This window comes from Phoca vitulina, unplaced genomic scaffold, assembly GCF_004348235.1.
Source record: "Phoca vitulina isolate PV1807 unplaced genomic scaffold, GSC_HSeal_1.0 scaffold3, whole genome shotgun sequence".
Classification (NCBI taxonomy): Eukaryota; Metazoa; Chordata; class Mammalia; order Carnivora; family Phocidae; genus Phoca; species Phoca vitulina.
This window is the reverse complement of record NW_022589706.1, coordinates 53,391,243-53,413,385: the sequence shown is the minus strand read 5'-3', so window position 1 is coordinate 53,413,385 and position 22,143 is coordinate 53,391,243. Positions and strand designations below refer to the sequence as shown.

At 39.8% G+C, this 22,143-nt stretch overlaps 1 protein-coding gene across 1 annotated transcript in view; it reads left to right on the top strand.

Annotated features, from left to right (window-relative positions):
• Positions 1-22,143, top strand: part of RASSF6 (Ras association domain family member 6) — a 44,147-nt gene that overhangs the window by 17,820 nt on the left and 4,184 nt on the right. Inside the window, exons 3-8 of the mRNA XM_032398246.1 lie at positions 6,842-6,920; positions 10,173-10,312; positions 16,232-16,329; positions 17,624-17,808; positions 20,571-20,672; positions 21,013-21,064. Coding sequence (XP_032254137.1) covers positions 6,842-6,920; positions 10,173-10,312; positions 16,232-16,329; positions 17,624-17,808; positions 20,571-20,672; positions 21,013-21,064 — 656 coding nt within the window. The remainder of the gene's footprint in view (positions 1-6,841; positions 6,921-10,172; positions 10,313-16,231; positions 16,330-17,623; positions 17,809-20,570; positions 20,673-21,012; positions 21,065-22,143) is intronic.

The following is a 22,143-nucleotide window of genomic DNA, read 5'->3' as shown; positions in this document are numbered from 1 at the left end:
AGATGTCAGATCTAGAGCACACGCCTGTTTTCTTCAGAAGCACTGGCATTTTAACGAAAGATACACTCCTTCGCCTCTCCCTTTTTATCCCCTTTTAGGTCTTATCCACATCTAGTGACATTAGTCTGTGTAGCTAAAGCCCCTCTCTTCAATGGTAGAGTTCATCATCAAGAAAAGCACTTTGGGCATTTTTCTTTGTTTTGTATCCACCAGCAAGCCATCACTTCAAGTTACTTTGTAATACTACAAAATTATTCCTGAGTCTTTAATCCTTTTGCTCTTACCTGAGTTCTCGGGGTTGAGGACCCAAGAGAAGCTGACCCACTAATGGCTCTGGGCCAGTTTTTGCAGGGCTCACCAGGAAAAGATGAATGCCCAGAAAACACAGAAGTCCAAAATGGCCAAAAGCAGCCGAGGGGCGATTGTGGCGGAGGAGACGCACATCTGGTTATACTACCTTATTGATCAGATTTGTAGTGGAGTTCATGCAACTCCCAGGTCCTTTTTATTATAGGTTGTCAGCAGTGAAGAGAGAGTTGGGTCTTAGGATAGAACTGTTTGGGAGAACAAAGCGAACAAAGCAAACAAATCACAGGCGCCCTCATCCCGACCCCCAGCAATAATTACCAATACTTTAACAGAATTACTAGAAATGTTAGAAACCCTTCCTCTTTGAAAAAGGCAGTCCCTTCAAAGGAAGTCAGGAGAGGTAGACAAATTCGGGGTTCCCGGATCATTCAGCGTTTGCATTTTTACTGCCATCAAGATAGACCTCTTCTTCCCAACTTCTGCTGTTTTCAAACAGTGGAGCCCAACCCCTTCATTTGCAATGGAAATGTGAAGAACCTACTTGGCCCCCTGAGGAAGGTGTCTATGCAAAGGTTGAAAGGCAGTCTTCTTTCTTCATGTGAACCAGAAGAGGAGGCCACAGGCAAAAAGACCCGGAGCTGTAGCTGCTGGTAGGAGAGCAGCTGCAGAAGTTTGCCATTTTAATTCCAGGATTCAAGTTGACAGTAATGAAGGATAAAGTGGGTTAAGAGAATTCTGCTACCATTTGCAGACATCACGCAGATGTCAGTAATATGAAATGATGTGTTGTCTTGGCAAATGGCTTCATGATAAGGCTTTACTTATTTTTTTCTGTTGTCCTAGTTCCTGGTTCCACCTTTCCAAAAACATACAGGAGTTTATATTACGCTTTTATGGAAGCAAAACTATGACAACATTATACATGCTTTGTGCACTTATTATATAAAGTTGGGGAAGTAGACAGAACTACAACCCATAAAATAGATCATCGTCTTGATTCCCAGCACATGGTCCCAGCTGGGTCACCTTTACATGCTTCACTCATCGTTATTTTATTAAAAACATAGTAAGTTTTAAATTCAGTTTTTTAACCTAACACGAAATTGTTGATCTCATAGCTCAAATTTAACCTTAGGAACAAAATCCATGTGTGTTGGGGGGAGAACCAAATGCATAAGACAGCAAGTTAGCATTTTTATTCTGCCTCAATTTTTCATCTCTTTGAGGATATTTTTTCAGATGTCTCAGGTTCCTGCTCCTAAACATGGCAATATGCACAATAGAATGTTGTTTCTAATGCTGTGGTCACAATGCAGTTCAGTGGCTGCCTGATCTGGACCCTGGACATTTTTCAGCAAGTCTCCATGAGGCAGAAGTCACATAAACTCAGGAAGCACAGCTGTGGCCAAATACGCCTTCCTAGGCTAAACTGGGCTGTATTTTTCTCTGGTTTATTTCGTGTCATGTGGCACAAACTTCTGAAGTTTGTGTTGGGTTACATTGTACAACAGTATTTCTGGTTTACCTTTATTGGGTTCAAATAGTAAGAATCACTTAGCAAAGAGTGGGACAGGGTTTTTGGTTTCCAGGAAAGGGATCGGATATCCATTTAATTACACTGTATATCATTACTACAACAAGAGCAAGAACTCTTATTACAACTAAAATTTGACATCCATTCTATCTGTGGATGCAAGGCATAACTCCGTTCCATCCATCATGCTGTCCCATGTCCGTGAATATTACAGTTTTATAAGATCAAATAAAAATGTTTCTTCCGGGGGCGCCTGGGTGGCTCAGTAGGTTAAGCATCTGCCTTCGGCTCAGGTCATGATCCCGGGGTCCTGGGATCGAGCCCTACATTGGGCACCCTGATCGGCGGGAAGCCTGCTTCTCCCTCTCCTACTCCCCCTGCTTGTGTTCCCTCTCTCACTGTGTCTCTCTCCGTCAAATAAATAAAAATCTTAAAAAAAAAAAAAAATTGTTTCTTCCGGCCGGCTAAATAGCATGATAAGATTGAGGAACTCATTTCTTGCTAAGTCCATTATTCATGGCAGACGTTCAGTGTGTGGGTAATTCCCATCTGCTGAGCGACTGCAATTCAGACCACAAAGTACAAAGTACACCTAAGCATTTTACAGTTGATTCTGGATCCACTGTTGCTCATAAAACCAAGCTGGGAGCCTTAAAGGAACAGGAGCCCTGAGCCCTCTTCTGCATCCTTGCCCTGCATCTGTCATCCCCATGTGAAGTCTCTTGTGGTTAGCACTCTTCACGAGCTGCTGTGAATAATTCTGGGTGTCTATCAGCCTCTGTCAGGACCTGATCTCTGCACTGCCACTGCACGGTGCCAGCTTCTGTCTTGAGAAGCTTATTCTTCTAGCCCTTCATTTAATTAGAAGTCCGGTTTATATGGAAGTTTGCCATTCCTCAGTTTCCTTAAAACATTATCCGTATCAGGGCGCCTGGGTGGCTCAGTCAGTTAAGCGTCTGCCTTCGGCTCAGGTCATGATCTCAGGGTCCTGGGATGGAGCCCCGAGTCGGGCTCCCTGCTCAGCGGGGAGTCTGCTTCTCCTCTGCTTCTGCCCCTCCCCCCGCTTGTGCGTGCGCCCGTGTGTGTGCTTGCGCGCTCTCTCTCTTTTTCTCTCTCTCAAATAAATAAATAAATCTTTAAAACACTATCCATATTACATACTGTTTGATTTTTTTTTAAACCTTGTTGTATATTACGATGCAGTATTTCATGTTCCACAAAACCAAGCTTTCACAAAGTCAATTTCTTATGTATCAAACATATAGTGTATAGGCTGTTTGAACTTTATGTCTATTTCGTGGGCATCCCTGTGGCTTCTAGACTTCACAGATTTTTAAACTGAGAAGATTGGATGTGAAATCCATTTCTTCTCACCCATTTTATGTTTTGTTAGGGCAGCTGAATAGTTGCTTAGCAGTCTGATCGAGGCTGGGTGGGGAACTTTTTGGTGGCTGAGAGGGAAAGATACTCAGATGCTTGTTTCCTTTCTTGAGGGGAGGAAGGTCCATATGTAACATTTAAGCGGATCCAGAAAATCTGTTACAGTCACCATTGACAGGGCACAGTGTAAATTAAATCACTGCCCCCTTTGCTGACTAGGGACTGCCTAGATAATTCTTTTGTGGTTACCTTCCGATGTCCTAAATCATGTAATCCCTTTACTTATTTTAGGGCCCATCTAGACTTCATTGCCTTCTGTACATGTGGGACACTTGAGCACCTTTCCATGGAACACAACCTTGCCCCTGCGCCTCCACCCCCATACAGTTGGAATAGTCCCACTCATCTCTGCTGCCATCTTGTCCTGAAATCTGTCTCCTGTAAGTTCCCTGGTGGCCTTGATCATCATGTCTTTCTTTGGCCTAGAACTTTCAGTGTTCAGTAGCTGCCCCCTCCCTGCAGGGTAGAATTTTAAGCTTCTTAAAATGGCTCACGAGGTTCCTGTCTGCTTCTTCAGCTCATTGCTCACCACTGCCCATTTGCATGTTCTACTCTTAGAATCCCAACGCTCTGAGCTTTCTTCACAAAAGCTATAGAAGTAGCCCCGTGTCCTTGTGAACATTCTCTTTGCCTGGTAAGCTCCTCACACTCTTCATGTTTAATTCCCCCCTCCAAAGTTCACTGTAGGCCACATCTATTCTTGAAGCTCTGACCCATCCTCAGAGTATGACTGAAACCCTCGGATTGGGCTCACACGGTGACTGATGAGTGCCTGAGTGAATGACCATTCACTATTAGAAGACACAGGCAGACACGGATAATCAACTTGACAATCACTCTTCACATCCTGTGCCTTCAGTGCCAACAAGTCAGATTAACATGTTGCAGGCTAGGTTTTATTAGCAGGGTTATATTAGACCCGTTGTTTCATCCGATACACAAAAAAATCATCTTCAAAAGTTCCTCTGGTAAGGTATATGCAATTAAAATATAATGCTGTTTTAATATTTGCAATGCATTCACCTTTGCTATAGTTGTTTACATGACTTGTGAGCTTTCTTCCTAATGCCTCACTTTATCCCAACCCTTCATTTTACTGAGCTCTGCTACTCTTCCACACTCCGGAATCCTTCAAAGTGCCATTAATATTCAGTGAGAGAGATCCTGCCTGTGGTAAGAAAAATACGGACAACTTCTGTGGTATTCACTACCCTGTGTTATACTTGGGAGGGGTTGGCCGACTTTCTCTGTAAAGGGTCAGATAATAAATATTTTAGGCTTTGTGGGTCATGTGGTTTCTGTCACAACTACTCAACTCTGCAGTTACAGCAGAAATGCAGCCACAGATAATAAGCAAACAAATTAGTGTGGCTACATTATAATAAAACTTCATTGATAAACACAAATAGCCCAGGACCACAGTTTGCTGACTCCCTGGGTCATCTGGAGACTTATTTCTGTGGGAGAAGATTCAGTCAGGTTCTGTTCAGGTACAGAAACATTTTCCAAGTGGCTTGACCTCAGAGAATATCTTCTAAGTATACATGGTCCTGAAAGTAAATACTTTGAAAGGTACTTGTAATGTATCTTATTGTGCGGTTTTATCAGAGACAGAAGCTGAGGGAATAAGATTATATAAAAATTCATTTGCCTTAATAACAACCCTCACAGCTCAGCATATCAGAAGTTGCATCCCAAGTGAACCAGAAATTTCTATATGCTGCCCTGGTACTCAAAAATGAAAGCTATAAAAGCATTCATGCTCCTTACCAGTACAATAATTTTTAGAAAATATCCTGCAGTAATGACTCCAGGGCAACAAGTCCCTTGTGTGTGCAATGATATTTAGAAGAGAAATATTCATCAACACTGAAATTCTAAAGTAACTCAGTTGGGAATGGAACCATAGCATGGAAGACTTCTGTAGAATGTTTTTATGTGGTGACTGTGTGAAGTATATGGAACCTTGGAAATGTGCACATTAAAATTACAATGCCAGATGGAAAGAGTACATTTACATGATCTCAAGCAGAAAAATCAATATACATGAATTCTGTCATTCAGTATTCAATAAGTATTTATTGATTAAGAGCCTACTATGAACAAGTGTCTGCTCTAGCACTGGGAAGACAATAATGAATAAAATAGACCAAAATTCCTGCCTTCATGGAGCCAATATTCCTATGGGAGGGAGACAGATATTGAGGATCAAAAGAATTTTAAAAAATAATGTATTTGGAAACTTAATAGGAGATTTTTTCCCCATAAAACTGCTTATATAAAAAAGTCTTTCCCCCTTTATTTGGTACGTTTCATTTTTTAGGAATAAGAATTTCTCTGATCATTTCATTCAACTGGTGTTCATAGAGTTCTTACTATGTGCCAAACACTCTTCCAGGCACATGGAATATAGTGCAAACAAAACATACAAACACATCTATTCTCATGGAGATATGGTCTGGTGAGAGAGATCGAATATAAGACAAATTAAGTAAAATATGCTCAAGGTTAAAGGTGACAAAGGGGCAGAGGTAAGAAAGTAGGTTATGAATGTCTGGAGAATGCAAACTTTTAGATTGAGTGGTCAGGAAGGACTCCTTGAGATGGTGAATTCTGAGTAAAGAGTTAAAGAAAATGTGTAAAAAGTGTGACAGTGGGTTGGGGGTAAGAGGGGAGGTCATTCTGGATAGGGGGATCAGCAAGTGCAAAGGCCCTGAGGTGAGAATGTGCCTGGCATATTTAAGGAACATCAAGGAGGCCAGTGGCTAGAGTGTAGTGAGTGAAGGAAAGGATAATAGGAAATGAGATCAAAGGGAAACAGAAGACCAGATCACATCTGGCCTTTTAAGTCATCGGAAGGATGTTGGCTTTTATCCCGAATAATGAAAAGATATTGGAGAGTGTTGAGCCGAAGAGAGAGATGATCAGGTTTGCATTAAAATAATACCTGCTGTTACAACAGACTACAGATACAGGAGGCTTTTAGGAGACAGTCGCACTAATCCAGGTGAGAGAAGATGGCTCGGACCAGTAGGATAGTTAGGAAGGGTAAGGATCTTAGGCTGTGGACGCACAGGTGAAGGATAGAGGAGGGGGCAGGAACCAGTATTCCCGCAGCCAGATCCCACCTGCCACGAAGGATAAGTAACTCGGGAGCAGTGACCATTTCTGAACTGTTACCATACCGTGGGTAGGAAACACGATGTCAGGCACATACTAGATGCTTAATTTAGGCTGATTAAATGTTGCAAAACCAAAAAGAAATGTGAAACCAGATCTCTATTTTATGGCTGTCTCCTGTCACAAAACAGTCTCCCCACCACTTTGCCCTCAGTCATTTTCCCTTCTTTGGTTATTTATTTATGAATTAGCCTCTCCAGTGTTTGTTGATGTCCCAAGAAGACTTCCATTCTCAATGACCTGCAGTAAGTGAAAATGACAGAACAGTAAAGATTCCATTGAACCATTTCTACCTCATACCTGTATGAACTGAATGCACTGTTTTTGCCTCTTACTGTTAAAGAGCTCGATTGTAACCAAATGTAACTTTTTTTTTAGGGAACAACTTAATTCTTTATTGAAGACCTATAACATTTTTTATGGGAACCAGAAAAATCTGCATATTTTATATGGACAGGTAAGCCCGTCAAAGAAATACAATACAGTTTGATTCCCAGAAAGGAATTCCTTAAAGGTATAGAGGAATCAGGATGAGTTGGAGTCCATAATCTAGCGGCACAAGTGGTCTGGAAAAACAGGTGACTCTTTGACTTGATCATGATTTTTATTTTTAGACTATATCACAAAATCCCAGTCCTGGAACATGTGACTTTTTTAGCATTTTTGGGGATAGGAAAGCATTTAAAAATAATTACAATGACCTATTTACTTTCTATTTTTACAACAGTGTATAAATATCTTTTGCACAGCAATTACACTGGAAATCTATCATAATACTTTCTGACAAATGTACCAGAAAGTATAGAGAAGGTGGTGTCATCCCATGGTGACATCATTTGTAGTAGAATTTGAAGATACCTTAAGTCTATACCAATGGGGGATTGCTCAAATATATATGATATGGGCAGTGACATAGTTTGATTTGGTTGTTAAGATGAATCAGTTAGATTCCAATGGATGTGTACCATGTTATAACAAATTTTAAAATGTGAAAGAAACAATTCAGAAAAGTCCTGAAGCTAGAAAGCATTTTTAGGCACGCAAATGACAGGTTGTTGTACAAACTGCCTTAGATTTTTTTATTTTTCCTCTTCTTCTCCTTCTTTGAATGCTTCATTCTCCACATGTCTCTCCACTCAGTCTTGTATCCTAATGGAGCTCACCTCACATCTTTACAATATCTTCCTGGTCCCAGGGAACTTTAGACTTTTGTACCTCTGATTCCAGTCTTCAAATTTGATGGTAGAGCATTGACTTTAGGCCACTGTGATTTGGCTTAAAATAGTCATTGGGACAGAAGGAAACTTACAAACCACTGTGGCCTTTACTAGAGAAGTTAAATGATTTAGTTCAATTGAACATTTCAGTTACCTTCCCAAATGTAATAGCAGAAGGAAATAACTAATCTCTTTACAAAGAAATGGGCATAATTTTAAATTATTTCAATATTGTCCTATATCTTAGATCTCTAATATATGTAATTATAAAGATAATTTAAGAAAATTTAAGAAAAGATCAAAACTTTAAAAAATTACTGTTTATATTTTACTTGAAGTTTCTACAAAATTCATGATGTTAAGGTATTTGTTTCCTTTACGAAAATGTTGGAATTTTGATGTTCTGAACATATAATTTGAGGCATATTCTTTCCAATTCTATGAACAGTGTTCAATTTATAATACAAAAGTCATTTAATTTTTTAAAATTACATGAAGTGAAGTACACAGTGAGACTATCAGATCACTTAATCTTTCCATCTTTACTTACTGGTCAATAAAGTTAGAATTCAGAATTTTCTAAATATCCTTGGTTACAATAACAGACAGTGTTCAAAGGGGAAATATGGAGGCTAACATGTAGCTTTCTTAATCTCTGGTTAGTTAAGCAAATCTTGATTGTCTGCCATGTGCCAGACACTGTTCTAGAAGCTGTAGATATAGCAATGAAGAAACTGAACAGAATGTCTTGCCTTTATGCTCCTTACATTATAGTAGACAGATAAGAAACAAAATATACAATATATCCAATGGTAGTAAAGATTGTGGACAGTAGCAAAGCAGGGGATCTAAGTGGGGTGGGGGAAGAGGACCACTTGACCAAAGACTCTGAAGGATGCGAAGAAGCCAACTTTGCAGAAGTCTGTGGGACACACATTCTGGACAGAGACAGCAGCTTGAGTAAGGGGCTGAGCCTGGCTACTATAACTGAAGTACAGCAGGGAAGCCAGGGGAGCCGGAACCTTATGAGAATGGAGAATTAGTAGACAGAGTAGCTAGAGACATAACTGTGAAAGGAAAGCCCCAGGGGGTGTGGGTCTTGTACACCATTGTGAAGACCTTAGCATGTGCTTGGAATGCGATGGAAAGCCACAGGGGAGTTTTGCATAGAACAGTGACATTATCTAAAAGGATTCATTTTAAAAGGATCTCTCTAGCGATGGGGAGTATAGGGAAGGGCAAGAGAACAATGAGAAAGAAAACTCTTGCAATAATCCAGGCAAACAATGACAATGGCCTGGGCCAGAATCATGGTAGTTGATACAGTGAGTGTGGTCACGTTAGGGATATAATTTTTTTTTTTTAAAGATTTTATTTATTTATTTGAGAGAGAGAGAATGAGAGAGAGAGCACATGAGAGGGGGGAGGGTCAGAGGGAGGAGCAGACTCCCTGCAGAGCAGGGAGCCCCGTGCGGGACTCGATCCCGGGACTCCAGGATCATGACCTGAGCCGAAGGCAGTCGCTTAACCAACTGAGCCACCCAGGCGCCCAGGGATATAATTTTTAAGATGGAGCTAATAGGATTTGCTAATGCGTTGGATGTTGAGTACAAAAGAAAGATTAAAGGCGACTTTAAAATTCCTGGCCTGAGCAACTGGAAGGATAAAGGTGCTATTTGCCAAGATGGGAAAGACTTGGAGAGGAAAACATTCATGGGAGAGAGATCAAGAGTTAATTAGGAAGATATTAAGTTTGATGTCAGGTAGGCAATTGGACAACTGGAGCTCAGGGGGAAGGTTTGGACTGGAAATATAAAGTTGGAAGCTATTAGTTTAGAGACAGCTTATAGGGACCCTTGAGATCACCAAGGATACTGGGGTAGATCTAGAAAAGAAGAGGCCTACGGATTTTAGACGAGATTAAATAAGTGCACACAATCCATGTTTGCATGGAATTTCCTTCTTCTGTTATAATTCCAACTTAAAAATTAGTCAAATGCTATTGATTTTTTCAAATAAATAATTTCTGTTACACATTTAACACCGTTTTCGTACATTTTCCACTCATCCTGCATAATAGTTTTGTGAGTTAAAATTTCCTGTTCAGAAATGAGGAAACAGCCACTAAGTCTCCGAAGAGCTGTTCTTCGATTTCTAGTTTAGTATAGTGTTTAGTTCTGTTTTAATTCGAAGATAACAGAGTTAAACTTCCAGTTCATTGAAGAATGTTGGAGTTCAGAAAGCATTTTAGCATACCATGCCCTCTGGTGGGCATGTCATTACCATTATGACTTACTCACTTGGCTGGTTAAAGCTGTTTCCAAAAATGGATTATTTTGAGGATAAATTGAAAAGCCAAACAACCCCACTGGGGAATTTATTTTTATCTATTAAAATGTCTTACAGACTTGATTTCTACATTTTCCGTTAAAAGATTTACTTTCTATAAATAATACAAAAACCGTGTTTGAGATGATTGATTTCTTCCCCAGACAGAAGATGGAGAACCAATTGTTGAAGGAATGTTGGACATTTCCTGGGGAGTAAAACGGCCTATACAACTGAAAATCCAAGATGAGAGGCAAATCCCTTCTTTTACTAAAGTGAAGTCGCCAGATGTCTTTTCCAAAAGGTAAGCTATCTTTCATGTTTTAACTCCTTAGAAGATCATCCTCATATTTACTTACCTTTATTGTGTGGACTCTTAAAGATGGGAGCTCGAATGCTTATAACACGATCTCATCTGATCCCCAGCCCCTCTGTAAAGTAGGTGTTCAGAACCCGGGGCTCTGAGAAGCTGGGTTATTTGTGCAAAATCTCCAAATACCATGTAGCAGACCTCAGGTCTATCTCTCTGCTGTGTTGCTTCTCTCCTGGAAGACTGAATTCCTTTGTTAGAAAAGACAAAACATATTGGGGCACCTGGGTGGCTCAGCTGGTTAAGCAACTGCCTTCGGCTCAGGTCATGATCCCAGGGTCTTGGGATCGAGCCCCACATCGGGTTCCTTGCTCAGCGGGGAGCCTGCTTTTCCCTCTCCCTCTTACCTGCTACTCCACCTGCTTGTGATCTCTCTCTCTGTCAAAGAAATAAATAAAAAATTAAAAAAAAAAATATATATATATATATATAAAGACAAGATTCCATTAGGCCTGGCATGGTCACGGAAAGGGGGGATAAAATTTCTCCTCTCCTTGGAACAGAGGGCTCTTCCTGCTTTCTGGAAAGGAGCTTTAATTATGCACCACCTGATTGTCCTGATCCTGTTCAACAGGGCACGACAAAGTTGCCCTTGAAGCTCAGTAACTGCACAAGACCGTCCTCTGTGTGGGTTTATGCAACTGTACCCTGAATACAAAAGTTGGGCTGAATTTTTTCATTCTCCTTTGCAATTTTTAGAAAAATAAACATTCCCAGAAGGAATCGTACATATTTTTTTTCTTTTTTCTTCCTAATTCCCTACTTTCCCTCCTTTTTAATCCTCAACTTCCCAGCTCGTCTCCTTATTTCGTATATGTGGAGGTACCAAGCCTTCTCCTTACCCATCCTGCCATCTATAACATCTATAACCAGATGGGCTGGAGTTTTAGGAAGAGAGGATGAAGAGAGAGCCAGGACCTTTTCCTCAATCTGATCTTCCACCATAAGCAGGGAGAACCCAAGTATCACCTTGAGGGAAGCCCCACTTTTGCTTTGGAAAAACCACTGACGCCCCACTATGATTTGCACCTGGCCAATTTGCTCAGACATGATGCTCCAGCAGTTCTGAACATTTTGTAATTCTCTATACATACCTTGCAGCTTCTTACTTTCCTTCCTCCCTGCTTTTCAACATCCATTTGCCCGACTCCCTTCTCTCAGTCTTTTCAGATTCTGGTCAGGGAACAAGGTAACACATTCTGCAGAAAGCATTTTCTGACCCTTTCTTCTGTACGAGGTGCACTGACAGTTTTTCCTAGGTCACTTTTAAAATACACCCTTAATTGCATTTTTATGCACCTACCTCCCCCTCTGACCTGCGAGCTTTTTCAGGGTATGGAGCATGTCTTATTCATCTGTTATCCTGGTTGTCTGCAGTGTGCTTGGCACAAAGAAGAGACTCAAAATAGAGTCTTGAATACAGCCCACAAGCCCAGTAGTGAAATTAACCTCTGCTCTGTTGTGAAAATTGTCTCCATCTACTGCTTCTGACTAGCCATCCAGGCTAATGGTTGCCGATGGGCGAAGGGTCCAGTGTTTGTGGAACAGCAGAAGGGAGACCACAGACTTGGGCAACCTGATGAAGCCCCGCATCCCTCACCGTCAGAGGCCAGATGACTGATGGGGCTGAAGATTCTAAGTGACTAGGAGCATCCTGTAAAAGGAGAAATTACCCCTGGGCTCTGCTTTGAGATAACCGTGCAAGATATGAATTTGGCAAAATTAGCTATCATCATTCATGTTACCTAAAAACTCATTGCAAAGTTCTCTGAGCAGCCAGCTGCTTTTGATGCATTTTCATTATTTGAGTCATGAAAACTTAATAAGTATGGAACATTAAGCGAAGATGTCAAGGAGATTCAGTGAGGTACTTGTGTTATCACATGAAGCCTTTTTTTAAATAGCTACCCCAAGGTATTTTTAAATTTTCAAATTAACATTCAAAACACTTGTTCCTAAAAATCCTCAATTTGGGCACAAGTTTCAAGAGACCAGGTGGGCAAAGTAATATTGATGCCTCTCCATACACGGTGGCAAGTTAAAAATTAATATTCTCATGATGTGCCTTCCATTGACACCAACGGCATTTTTCAGTGTTTATCAGAAAGAACATTGCTGTGAACTAAACAGGAACGATCTTTTGTTTCAAGTTGAGAAAGAATTCCCTAGAGAACTTAGCTTGCCCTTTACCACAGTAATGAAACTTACTAGAACATTCGAAGTGAAGGGTATCAGATCCTTCTGGAGGTTAAGAGTGATCAGAAAGAGATGCTATCCCTCTCACACTCAAGAGCAAGATTAGATTCAGTTGTGGTCAGTCAGCCAAGACTCTTTCATGGGAACCAGCTCAACACTCAGCTGGAAGGGGCAGCATGATTTGGAATGGCTATTCCTTGGCCTCTGGTTCCCTAGTGGGGCACATGGCCACCTGACGTCCTATTCTTTGTTTCAGTCCAGTCCTAGACACAGTCACTCTGGCTGCCCCCCATAAGGGGGCATTCGCTTAAATTCTGAGCATTGAAGGAAATCATATGAAGAAAGGGACGATTCCCTCACTCTCACTTCTCAAGTCCCCTTTCTTGTCCTGGGTGCCTGTGTGCAGAACTTCTCCCTCTGCTCCCACAGGGTCCCAGATGTGGGATCTGCAGTGGGTGGACATGGAGTAAAAGACGGGCAAGTTGTGTACTCAGTGGCAGGAAGGGCTGCAGTCTGGTCTTTCGGTTCAGCCATTGAGAGCGTCATCAGTTTGTCATGCTAATTTGTTTTAATTATCTTCGAAATGAGTCACCCTGAGTCAGCTTAAAGGGAGTGGTAGAAGCTTAAATATAAATCAGTTTGTTTGAACTGTGACCACTTGTGATCCTTTATGGAAACAATCCTGTGGGCAGTACTTTGATCTTTCCTATCTGGTTCAAGTATTTTGTTTCAAAAATCTTTCAAAATTTTTTTTTCAAAAAACTCCCAGCCTTACTGAGCTTACGTTTGCTTGCACCAGGTTTCAGTTCTGTTTTTGTTTTTGTTTTTTTTTAATCTTTGTGAAATCAGCTTTGGCACATTTTGTACAAATCATGACAGAATGACATAAAGAACAGAAGCCCGGGGCACCTGGGTGGCTCAGTCGTTAAGCGTCTGCCTTCGGCTCAGGTCATGATCCCAGGGTCCTGGGATCGAGCCCCGCATCGGGCTCCCTGCTCCGCAGGAAGCCTGCTGCTCCCTCTCCCACTCCCCCTGCTTGTGTTCCCTCTCTCACTGTGTCTCTCTCTGTCAAAGAAATGAATAAAAATCTTAAAAAAAAAAAAAAGAAAGAAAGAACAGAAGCCGGACAGGCGTACATTTGAATAACTTAATAGTGTGTGTGTGTGTGTGTGTGTGTGTTTTACAACACAGGTAGAAAAATGACCACATTCCCTTTGTTTATCAAATTACTACCTCCTTTTTATTTTGCAATTCATCAGAAAACTTCCCCACAGTTTAAATTTACCACAGTACACATCCTGAAGCATGGTCAGAGCAGTGCTAACAGTCCCGTGCTTGGGCAAGTTACACTATGTGATATTGCATAAAGTTCCATCCAGTTTTCTTTGAACAACTCTGGTTAACTGCCCTCAAGTGTAGTCATGTGCAACGACTGTATGTGGATGTCTCTTCGAATTACACAATCCAGAGCTCAATACTGGTGCTCTCAGAAGTGGGGCGCCTGGGTGGCTCAGTCAGTTAAGCGTCTGCCTTCTGTTCAGGTCATGATCCCAGGGTCCTGGGATCAAGTTGAGTCGAATCTCAAGTCTTGCATTGGACTCCCTGCTCAGCGCGGAGCCTGCTTCTCCCTCTCCCTCTGCCTCCTCCCCCTGCTCATGCTCTGTTTCTTTCTCTCTCTCTCTCTCTCTCTGTCAAATAAATAAATAAAATATTTAAAACAAACAAAAACCCTGGTGCTTTCTACTAAGATGGGTAGGGAGGAAAAAGGGCCAAACACTCATGTACCGAGCCATGTTTGTCCCCCTGTATTTGTGTGACACCACTAAACTGTAAGAAAGTGAGGACAAGTGTCAAGTCCGCCAACATTACCAAGGATTTTTGGAATACCACTGGTGTGGTGCTCTTGGGCATTCTCATCTTCCCCCATATGAAATAGCTTCAGGTTGCCTTCCCATTTTAGTTTCCGCTTTTCATTGGTATTGAGCCTTCCCCATTGCTAACACTCTTTCTATGATAATAACATCTGCCTCCTTGTGATAATTAATCTCTTATAGATTGGGGAAGATGGGTAATTTTATTTAGTTTAAGAATAACTTGATTCTGGGGCACCTGGATGGCCCAGTCGTTAAGCCTCTGCCTTCAGCTCAGGTCATGATCCCAGGGTCCTGGGATCGAGCCCCGCATCGGGCTCCCTGCTCCGCGGGAAGCCTGCTTCTCCCTCTCCCACTCCCCCTGCTTGTGTTCCTGCTCTCGCTGTCTCTCTCTCTGTCAAATAAATAAATAAAATCTTAAAAAAAAAAGAAAAGAATAACTTGATTCTGAGTCAGGACCTGAATAGGTCTCCTTTGAGTTCGTTATTACCCATAGTTCTTGGACTTTTCTGACATTTAACTGGCTATCTTCTGGATAGTAGAGCTTATGGAAAAATTAACTAACAAATACATTAGGGTTACCTTATTTACATCATAAGACTAGTATGAGGCTCAAATAATATAAAAGTTATAAAAAGACATCAAAAGGATTCAAAGATCAAGGGAGAAAATCATGTTTGTCATGTTCACCATCACTAGTCTGAAGAAGAATTTTTCGTTACTGTTGCCACCAGTGACATTTGTATAGAATTAGTGCTACAAATGCCACATTTGGAAAGAGTATGTGCCCCCACTTATGGGTTTTGGTCATAAGGAAAACAGACATTATGGAAGAGATTTTTAGTAAGAATAAGACCAGTCCCAGCAGTAATAGTATCCATTAACCTAGAGAGACCCAGGAATATCTTAGATCCCTAATGGTTCCTGGCCTACCATGAAATGGATACAGGTGATGATGATGAGGATGATAATGAAGATGAGGAGGATTTTGATAACTTTTAACACATACTGCATGCTTACTATGCATACCGGGCACTGTTTGAAGAATTTTACACATTATCTCATTTAATCTTCTCAGCAGCCCTATCCTACCTCCTACTAGTATCATCCCCATTTTATATGTAAGGACACAAAGGCACAGAGAAGATAAGTAACTTGACTAAGACCAGATAAATAAAGTAAAGGTGACTCTTGGCCCTGCTGGTAAAAATAAGTAGTTGCCCAGCTTTATGTATTCTAATCACTAGAATGCATTGAAAATTATTAGTATCCTATATATAAATCATAATGTTTTAGAAAAGAAGTTTCTCATACACTTTCCTCCTTTGTAAATTGCATTCATAGTAGTAAAGAGCTTTAAAAGTGGGCACCACATCTTACTGAGAGCCACTCTACCTAAAAAGACTCTGAATACAATAGGAACTCAAAGCATGTAGGCAGAAAGAACACTTTTATATCTAAACTCTCCCAAGAACATTGTGAGATATCTGTGGAACAATGGATTATGTTGATTTCTACTAATTCCATTTGAATACACATTTTATAGAATCTATACAACCTTGCCTTTCAGGGTATAACTGAATTATTATATCAGATTTGCTTAAAATCAGTATGGAAAAACACATGCTGACCATTCTGGTATAAATATAATTTTAATAATATCATAAAATTGTCATAATTTAGGATATGGCTACCTATGCAGGCCCTCAGTACTATATTAATACTATAAGTCTGAAAACCATCATGAATAGAATTGATGTCATTTACAAGATTTATTACTTTTCAGGGGAATGACACGCTGGGGAGAGTTTGATGATCTTTACCGTATTAGTGATCTGGACAGGACCCAGATTCCAGCGTCTGAAGCAACAAATTCCCAAGAAGGTAAATATCAAATTCTTCCTAATGGAGAGACTTCTTTTTTAATGTAAAGCATGAATCCTAAATGTTTCTCTGAGATTTAACATTTTACACACCACCATTTAATAAAAAAAAAAAATCTCTTAGGATCATACTAATTTAAGTCACTACAGTGCTCATATGATGTTTAAGAACCTTACTTTACTATATAAAAATACCATTTTTAAAATTACATCAAATCACTTAGATTTACTAGATTAAGGAAAGCTAATGGTTTGAATAAATTTGTATACATAAAATTCTTTAATATTTTCCCCAAGGATTAGGATCATTTATTATACTCAGTAGCTTTTTATGTTGGACCAATCCCCTCAGATTGGATTCTACATCTTTTTAGAAGTTGAATGTTTTAGTTAATAGATAGTCACATAACACCACTTCCCAGAAAGAGGCAGATATACTGGAATCACTATATTTGATAGAGTCATTTCAAGCATTTATTTTAAAAAGAGAAATCAACGTGAACATCAGATAAGTTCATATCGAACTTGACAAACCAATGGTAAATGGCAGCTCCTATGACATGTGACCTCAGGAGCCATAATGATGATGTGATAGTAGTAATATTAGGAGTTGTCACTTACTGAGACTCTGCTAAGTGTCAGGCCTGATATTATGTATCCTACATAGATTTGGTTTTCATATAATATATGGAGATCCAAGGAGGAAGGAGCTGATGACTGAGGCTGGGGGCAGGGTTCACATTTCTGGGCTGGTCCTATTACCAAGCTGACTTCAGACGGAAAAGGGTATCCTGCCGACATTATCTTCATGAATCAACTAACAGCTTCCAATGTTTATGTATTTTTTCCAAGCCTTTCTCAATGCAGTCCTTTCTGCCGTCTCCATAACAACCCACATTCAATAACAAACATGATGCTCCTTCCAAGATTCCCTTATCTTTGTCTGATGGCTGTTGGCATCTTTTATATACGGGTCCTTCCTGTTAGCCCTTTGAAAACACCCATCTAAACCCAGGGGAATCCCAATTTCTTGGCATCAAAGCTACCATAAAAATCTATCGGTATCTAAGCACCAGTGCTAGAGAAAGATGAAATATCTCATGCCTATTGGGTGATATGCTAATTACAATAGGAAATTTTTTAAAATCCCAAGGTAAAATGGAACAGTTTCCTACTGTTTGAAAACATTATAGTTCACTGCTTAGCTACATATTTTCTTATCAAATACATATACAAATCCACCCAAAGAGGTAGGTGGCTAAATGATATGGCCTTATAACCTTTATTCTTCCCAGGTTATTTATCTTATCATAGTAGCACTCTGAAGCCTTATGCAAAAGAAGAGCCAGAATCCCCACTGCTGTATCGCACCATGAGCGAAGCAACCCTGGTGAGAAAAAGGATGAAGCCTCCGACGGTGGACAGAAAAAACTTACAGAAGCACAGGGCCTCTATTAACGGGCACTTCTATAACCATGAAGTGAGTTATAATTCCATTCATGTCCTTTAAAATAATGTCTGTTTTTCTAACAAGACCACTCAATTCAACTTACAATTAAAAATAGCCATTGTAAACTAGTGGTCGTGTATCTGATATTTATCGGGTACTCTCTCTGTGTTAGGTATTAAACTGTTTTAAATTGGATTTTGATGAATTATCTCATTAATCACTAAAACAATCCCATGAAATAGGTACCATTATTTTCCCTCCCTTAGATGCGTTCATTGAGGGTCACAGAGGGTAAGTAATTTGTGTTAGGGCACACACCTTTTGAGTAGCAGCTCTGAACTTGAATCCAGCTGTGTCTGAGTCCAGACCCCAAGTGTTAACCAACGTGATGGGTGAACCCTATCTCAGGAGCGGCTCTGCGCCAAGCACTGGGAATAGCAAGATGACTCAGTCCATGCCTTTGCCATCATGGAACTCAGGTCTCGGGCAAGGAAACCCATACATCAATCAAGGGCATTTGAATAATGCAAGTGCCACAGGAGAGATTGGTTCAAAGTACATTTGAACACTAACATTTAAATAAAGAAAGAAAACCAGCCACAGACCTGTTATTCCAATAAATCAAATTTCTCATTTCACCACGTTCCATTCCAGGCCTTGTACATATATACATATTTTTTTATGCAAGCATAGTTGTACTTTAGATATAATTTGTATTCTGATTCTTCACTTAATGTGTTAAATTTATGTGTTCCTTTCCACCGTTTTTGTAAGACATTTCACTTTGCTGAAGGTAGGAAATATATGATTTTTTTCCCTAGAACTCAAATTTTTCATGTCATGTACTTCAGCAATTATTCATCCATTCATTTAATAAATACTTAAAAAGCACTTACTCTGTGCCAGGTATCATTCTAAGCCCTTTAATACAAAATGTTAACTCATTCATCTGAAGCTTTTCTCCTGGAGGGCTTTCTGCCTTATTCCTTCTTCTACCCTTGGGAACATAGCCATAGCGTGCCTTTGGAGGCTGGTGGGGAGAAACCTCCCTTGTGAATTCTTTGATCAAATTAGGCACTTTTCTGGCTCCAGAATTTCCTCTTAGCCATAGAGTAATATTGACAGTCCCCCAGAGATGTGCAACTACCAATTGCCCTGGTTTCTATGCCTCATAATTATGCTGTGTCATCATCTTGTGGGGGTGATTTGTGTTAAAGAAGGCTGGGAAAACCCCCTGTTCCAAATGAGCAGCTTCCAGATGGGACCCCCCCCCACCCCCCCGCTGTGCTAAGAATGACATTGGCCCTTAGTTGGCAGCACTGTATAGTGGCTGAGTGCTTGGGTGCTGCGGCTTGACAACCTGATTTCCAATTCTTGCTGAGCAAAGTTAAAAAATACCTCCATCTCTTAGCTGTCATTCCTTCATCCTTCCTACTTTGCAAGGTTGATGGGACCAAATGGAATGAGGTGAGCTAAGCACTCAGCACAGTGTGTGGCACAAAGGAAGAACTCAATTTACATTAGCTTTATTGTTGTTGGTTAACAGAGATCGAGCTGGAACTACACATATGTCCTACAGATGCCACAAAACAAAGCCCCAAGGCCCAAAGCACTGTATCAATGGATCTGCCGTGAGAGGCATCTAGGAGTTTAAGTTGATGTCGTTGTAAGATGTGTTTTAATGTCACAAAACCCCATGAGAACACCAAGATTGTCAGGACATGAATAATACCCATATTAGAGGCTTAGATTATGGTATTTGTACATAAGTTACGACTACTGACTTGACCTGTGGTGTATTTCTATCCTTGCAATAAGAATAAATGATTTTCTTCTATTGTGTGTTTTGGCCAACAAAACTAATCTAACGCTCTGAAAAACATGATTCCAAATTCATTGTATGTTGGCACTTTGGAAGGGCTCTTGGAGATCATCTAGTCCCACGCTCTTATTTTATAAATGAAATCCTAAAGAGGTCTGTTTAGGCCTTAATGTTAAGGGGTTGACAAAGTTGGAGTTAGAAGACACTGTGATCTAGGTCCTATCCCAATCTAGCGCTGTTGCCAAACTCCATAAATATTCTTCATATAAACAAAATGAAATCACATATACCCTCCCCTCAGTGCCAGATGAACATATGGGTCTCCAGGGCACCACAGAACTCATCAGCACTGGTCATATGTGTCATAGAGTGACTCATCAATGCCTCACAATGTGCACAAACATTGAATTTTCTCAAACTTAGCAAGAGTTTATTCCAGATATCCTCTATATATCTACTTCGAAAAATTATTTCTATATCCATATTTCAATTCATACAGATGCTACATGTCTGCTGAACCCACCTCATTTTAGAGTCTTAGAACACTATTCATATTACTTTTTATTTGTGTTTAGTCATAATTAATTTATTTTAAAATCTTGAACCACAGGAAGAATGGTCCCTGTTCAGCGGGAAGCCTGCTTCTCCCTCTCCCACTCCCTCTGCTTGTGTTCCCTCTCTCGCTGTGTCTTTCTCTGTCAAATAAATAAATAAAATCTTAAAAAAAAAAAAAAGAAAAAATGTTTCGAACATCCTCAAATGATGTTTTACCCAACTTACTCTAGAAACGATGTAAAGCTGCTTAAAAGAATACATAATATCCCAACAACAACAAAGAAAGCAAGCACAAGAGAACAAAATTTTCAAACTGGTGATTTGGGATTTTTTTCTTTGTGCATAAGAAGGCCAGGTTCAACATATTGACTCCTGTTAGTTTGATGTAATTTTAAGAATTTTGTTTTCTTCCCAGACATCGATTTTTACTCCAGCCTTTGGATCAGAAACTAAGGTCAGAATAAACAGTAATATGAGGACTGAAGATGTAATAGAGCAACTTCTCCAAAAATTTAAGGTGATCTTTATCATGAAACTGAGCTATAACTCTCTTGAATATAATTTAACTGTAGATACACAAATGCACTCTTCTGAAAAAGACCTATGAACATGTAAATCTAAATTAAGTTGTTCAGTTCTGAAGAATCCTCTTATGTATCACATCTTTTCATAATTGAGCCTTGAGAAATTACATTATTCCTAGGGAGTAGAGAAGTTTTCATGTCTAAAAGTGCAAAATGAAAGTGAGGAAACAGGTAGGTAATCTGGATCTGGTTAGCTTAGAAAACATCTGACAATGACCAATCCATCAAATATGAAAGAATTCATGTTCTTTTATTTTTTTTTTCCATTGACAGATTGAAAATAGTGCCCAAGATTTTGCACTTTACATTATTTTTGCAACAGGAGGTAAGCTTGATCACTCTTTTAATAGGATTCCGGGATGCTGTAGTTTTCTGCCCGTAGGGAAGGCAGAAGAGCAGTTAAACCTCATTCTGTGGAAGAAAGGGAAGGAAAGGAGAAAGAAGGAAAAGGGGAGGGTGTTTTAGAAGGTTATTTATATTTCACAATTTCAGAGGAAGATGACTCAAGAATAAGGTACCCTAGAAGAGCTTATAATACAAAAGAGTTTGCTTGTTGGCCAGACATTTAATTACCTGAATGTCAGTCAGAGCCCCGGGGTGGGGAAGGGGGGTTGTCTGTGAAAGTTCCCAAGAATTGTTATGCATTGAAGTCCTTGACTCTATACCTCTTTTTGGCTTTCCCTTCTCATTCTAGCTCTCACTGGAGTCATCAATGCATAGCATTTCTCTTGTTATTACCGCTTGCTTAGCACAGTAACTGCCACACTGTTAGGAGTGTTCTTTCTCCCTCTGTAGAGGAAAATATGCACAGCTCGGGGGTTGGGAGCAAAAGGTTAGCAGCAAGACATTGGGAAGAGGCTACATGTGGGGTGCTGAGAGCAGGGATGAAAGATTAGAGAAAAAGCTAAGGCAATACTGAATGGTATTTTTGAAAACCCTAAAATTGTTAAATTGTAGAAATATCTCCAGTTATAGTTTAAGTGTCAGAATGTTTGAGTTGGAAATTGAACAGAATAAAATAATAATTTTTGATGCCAGGACAACTGTAAGAAAATGAAAGTTGGGTCTTTAAAAATATACCAGACTAAAGCCCTTATAAATTGAAAGCTTAAAGTATAAGAAATATAATATAAATTTTAAAAATCCTAAGGGTGTGTGTACATATATATTCATATTCTCCTTGTTTAGGAAAAAACTAAAAGGTATAAAATAAAAAGCAGAAATAGACTGTATAAAAATGTAAAAGACACAGAGTAGATTATGAAAACTATCAGATAAAAGATTAATACCTATAATATCAGAGTTCTTGCAAAATTATAACAAAAAGACAATTCAATGAAAATAGAACCCACAATGCAATATTATCTCACATTTAGCAGATTGGCAATATGTTTCAGAAGGATT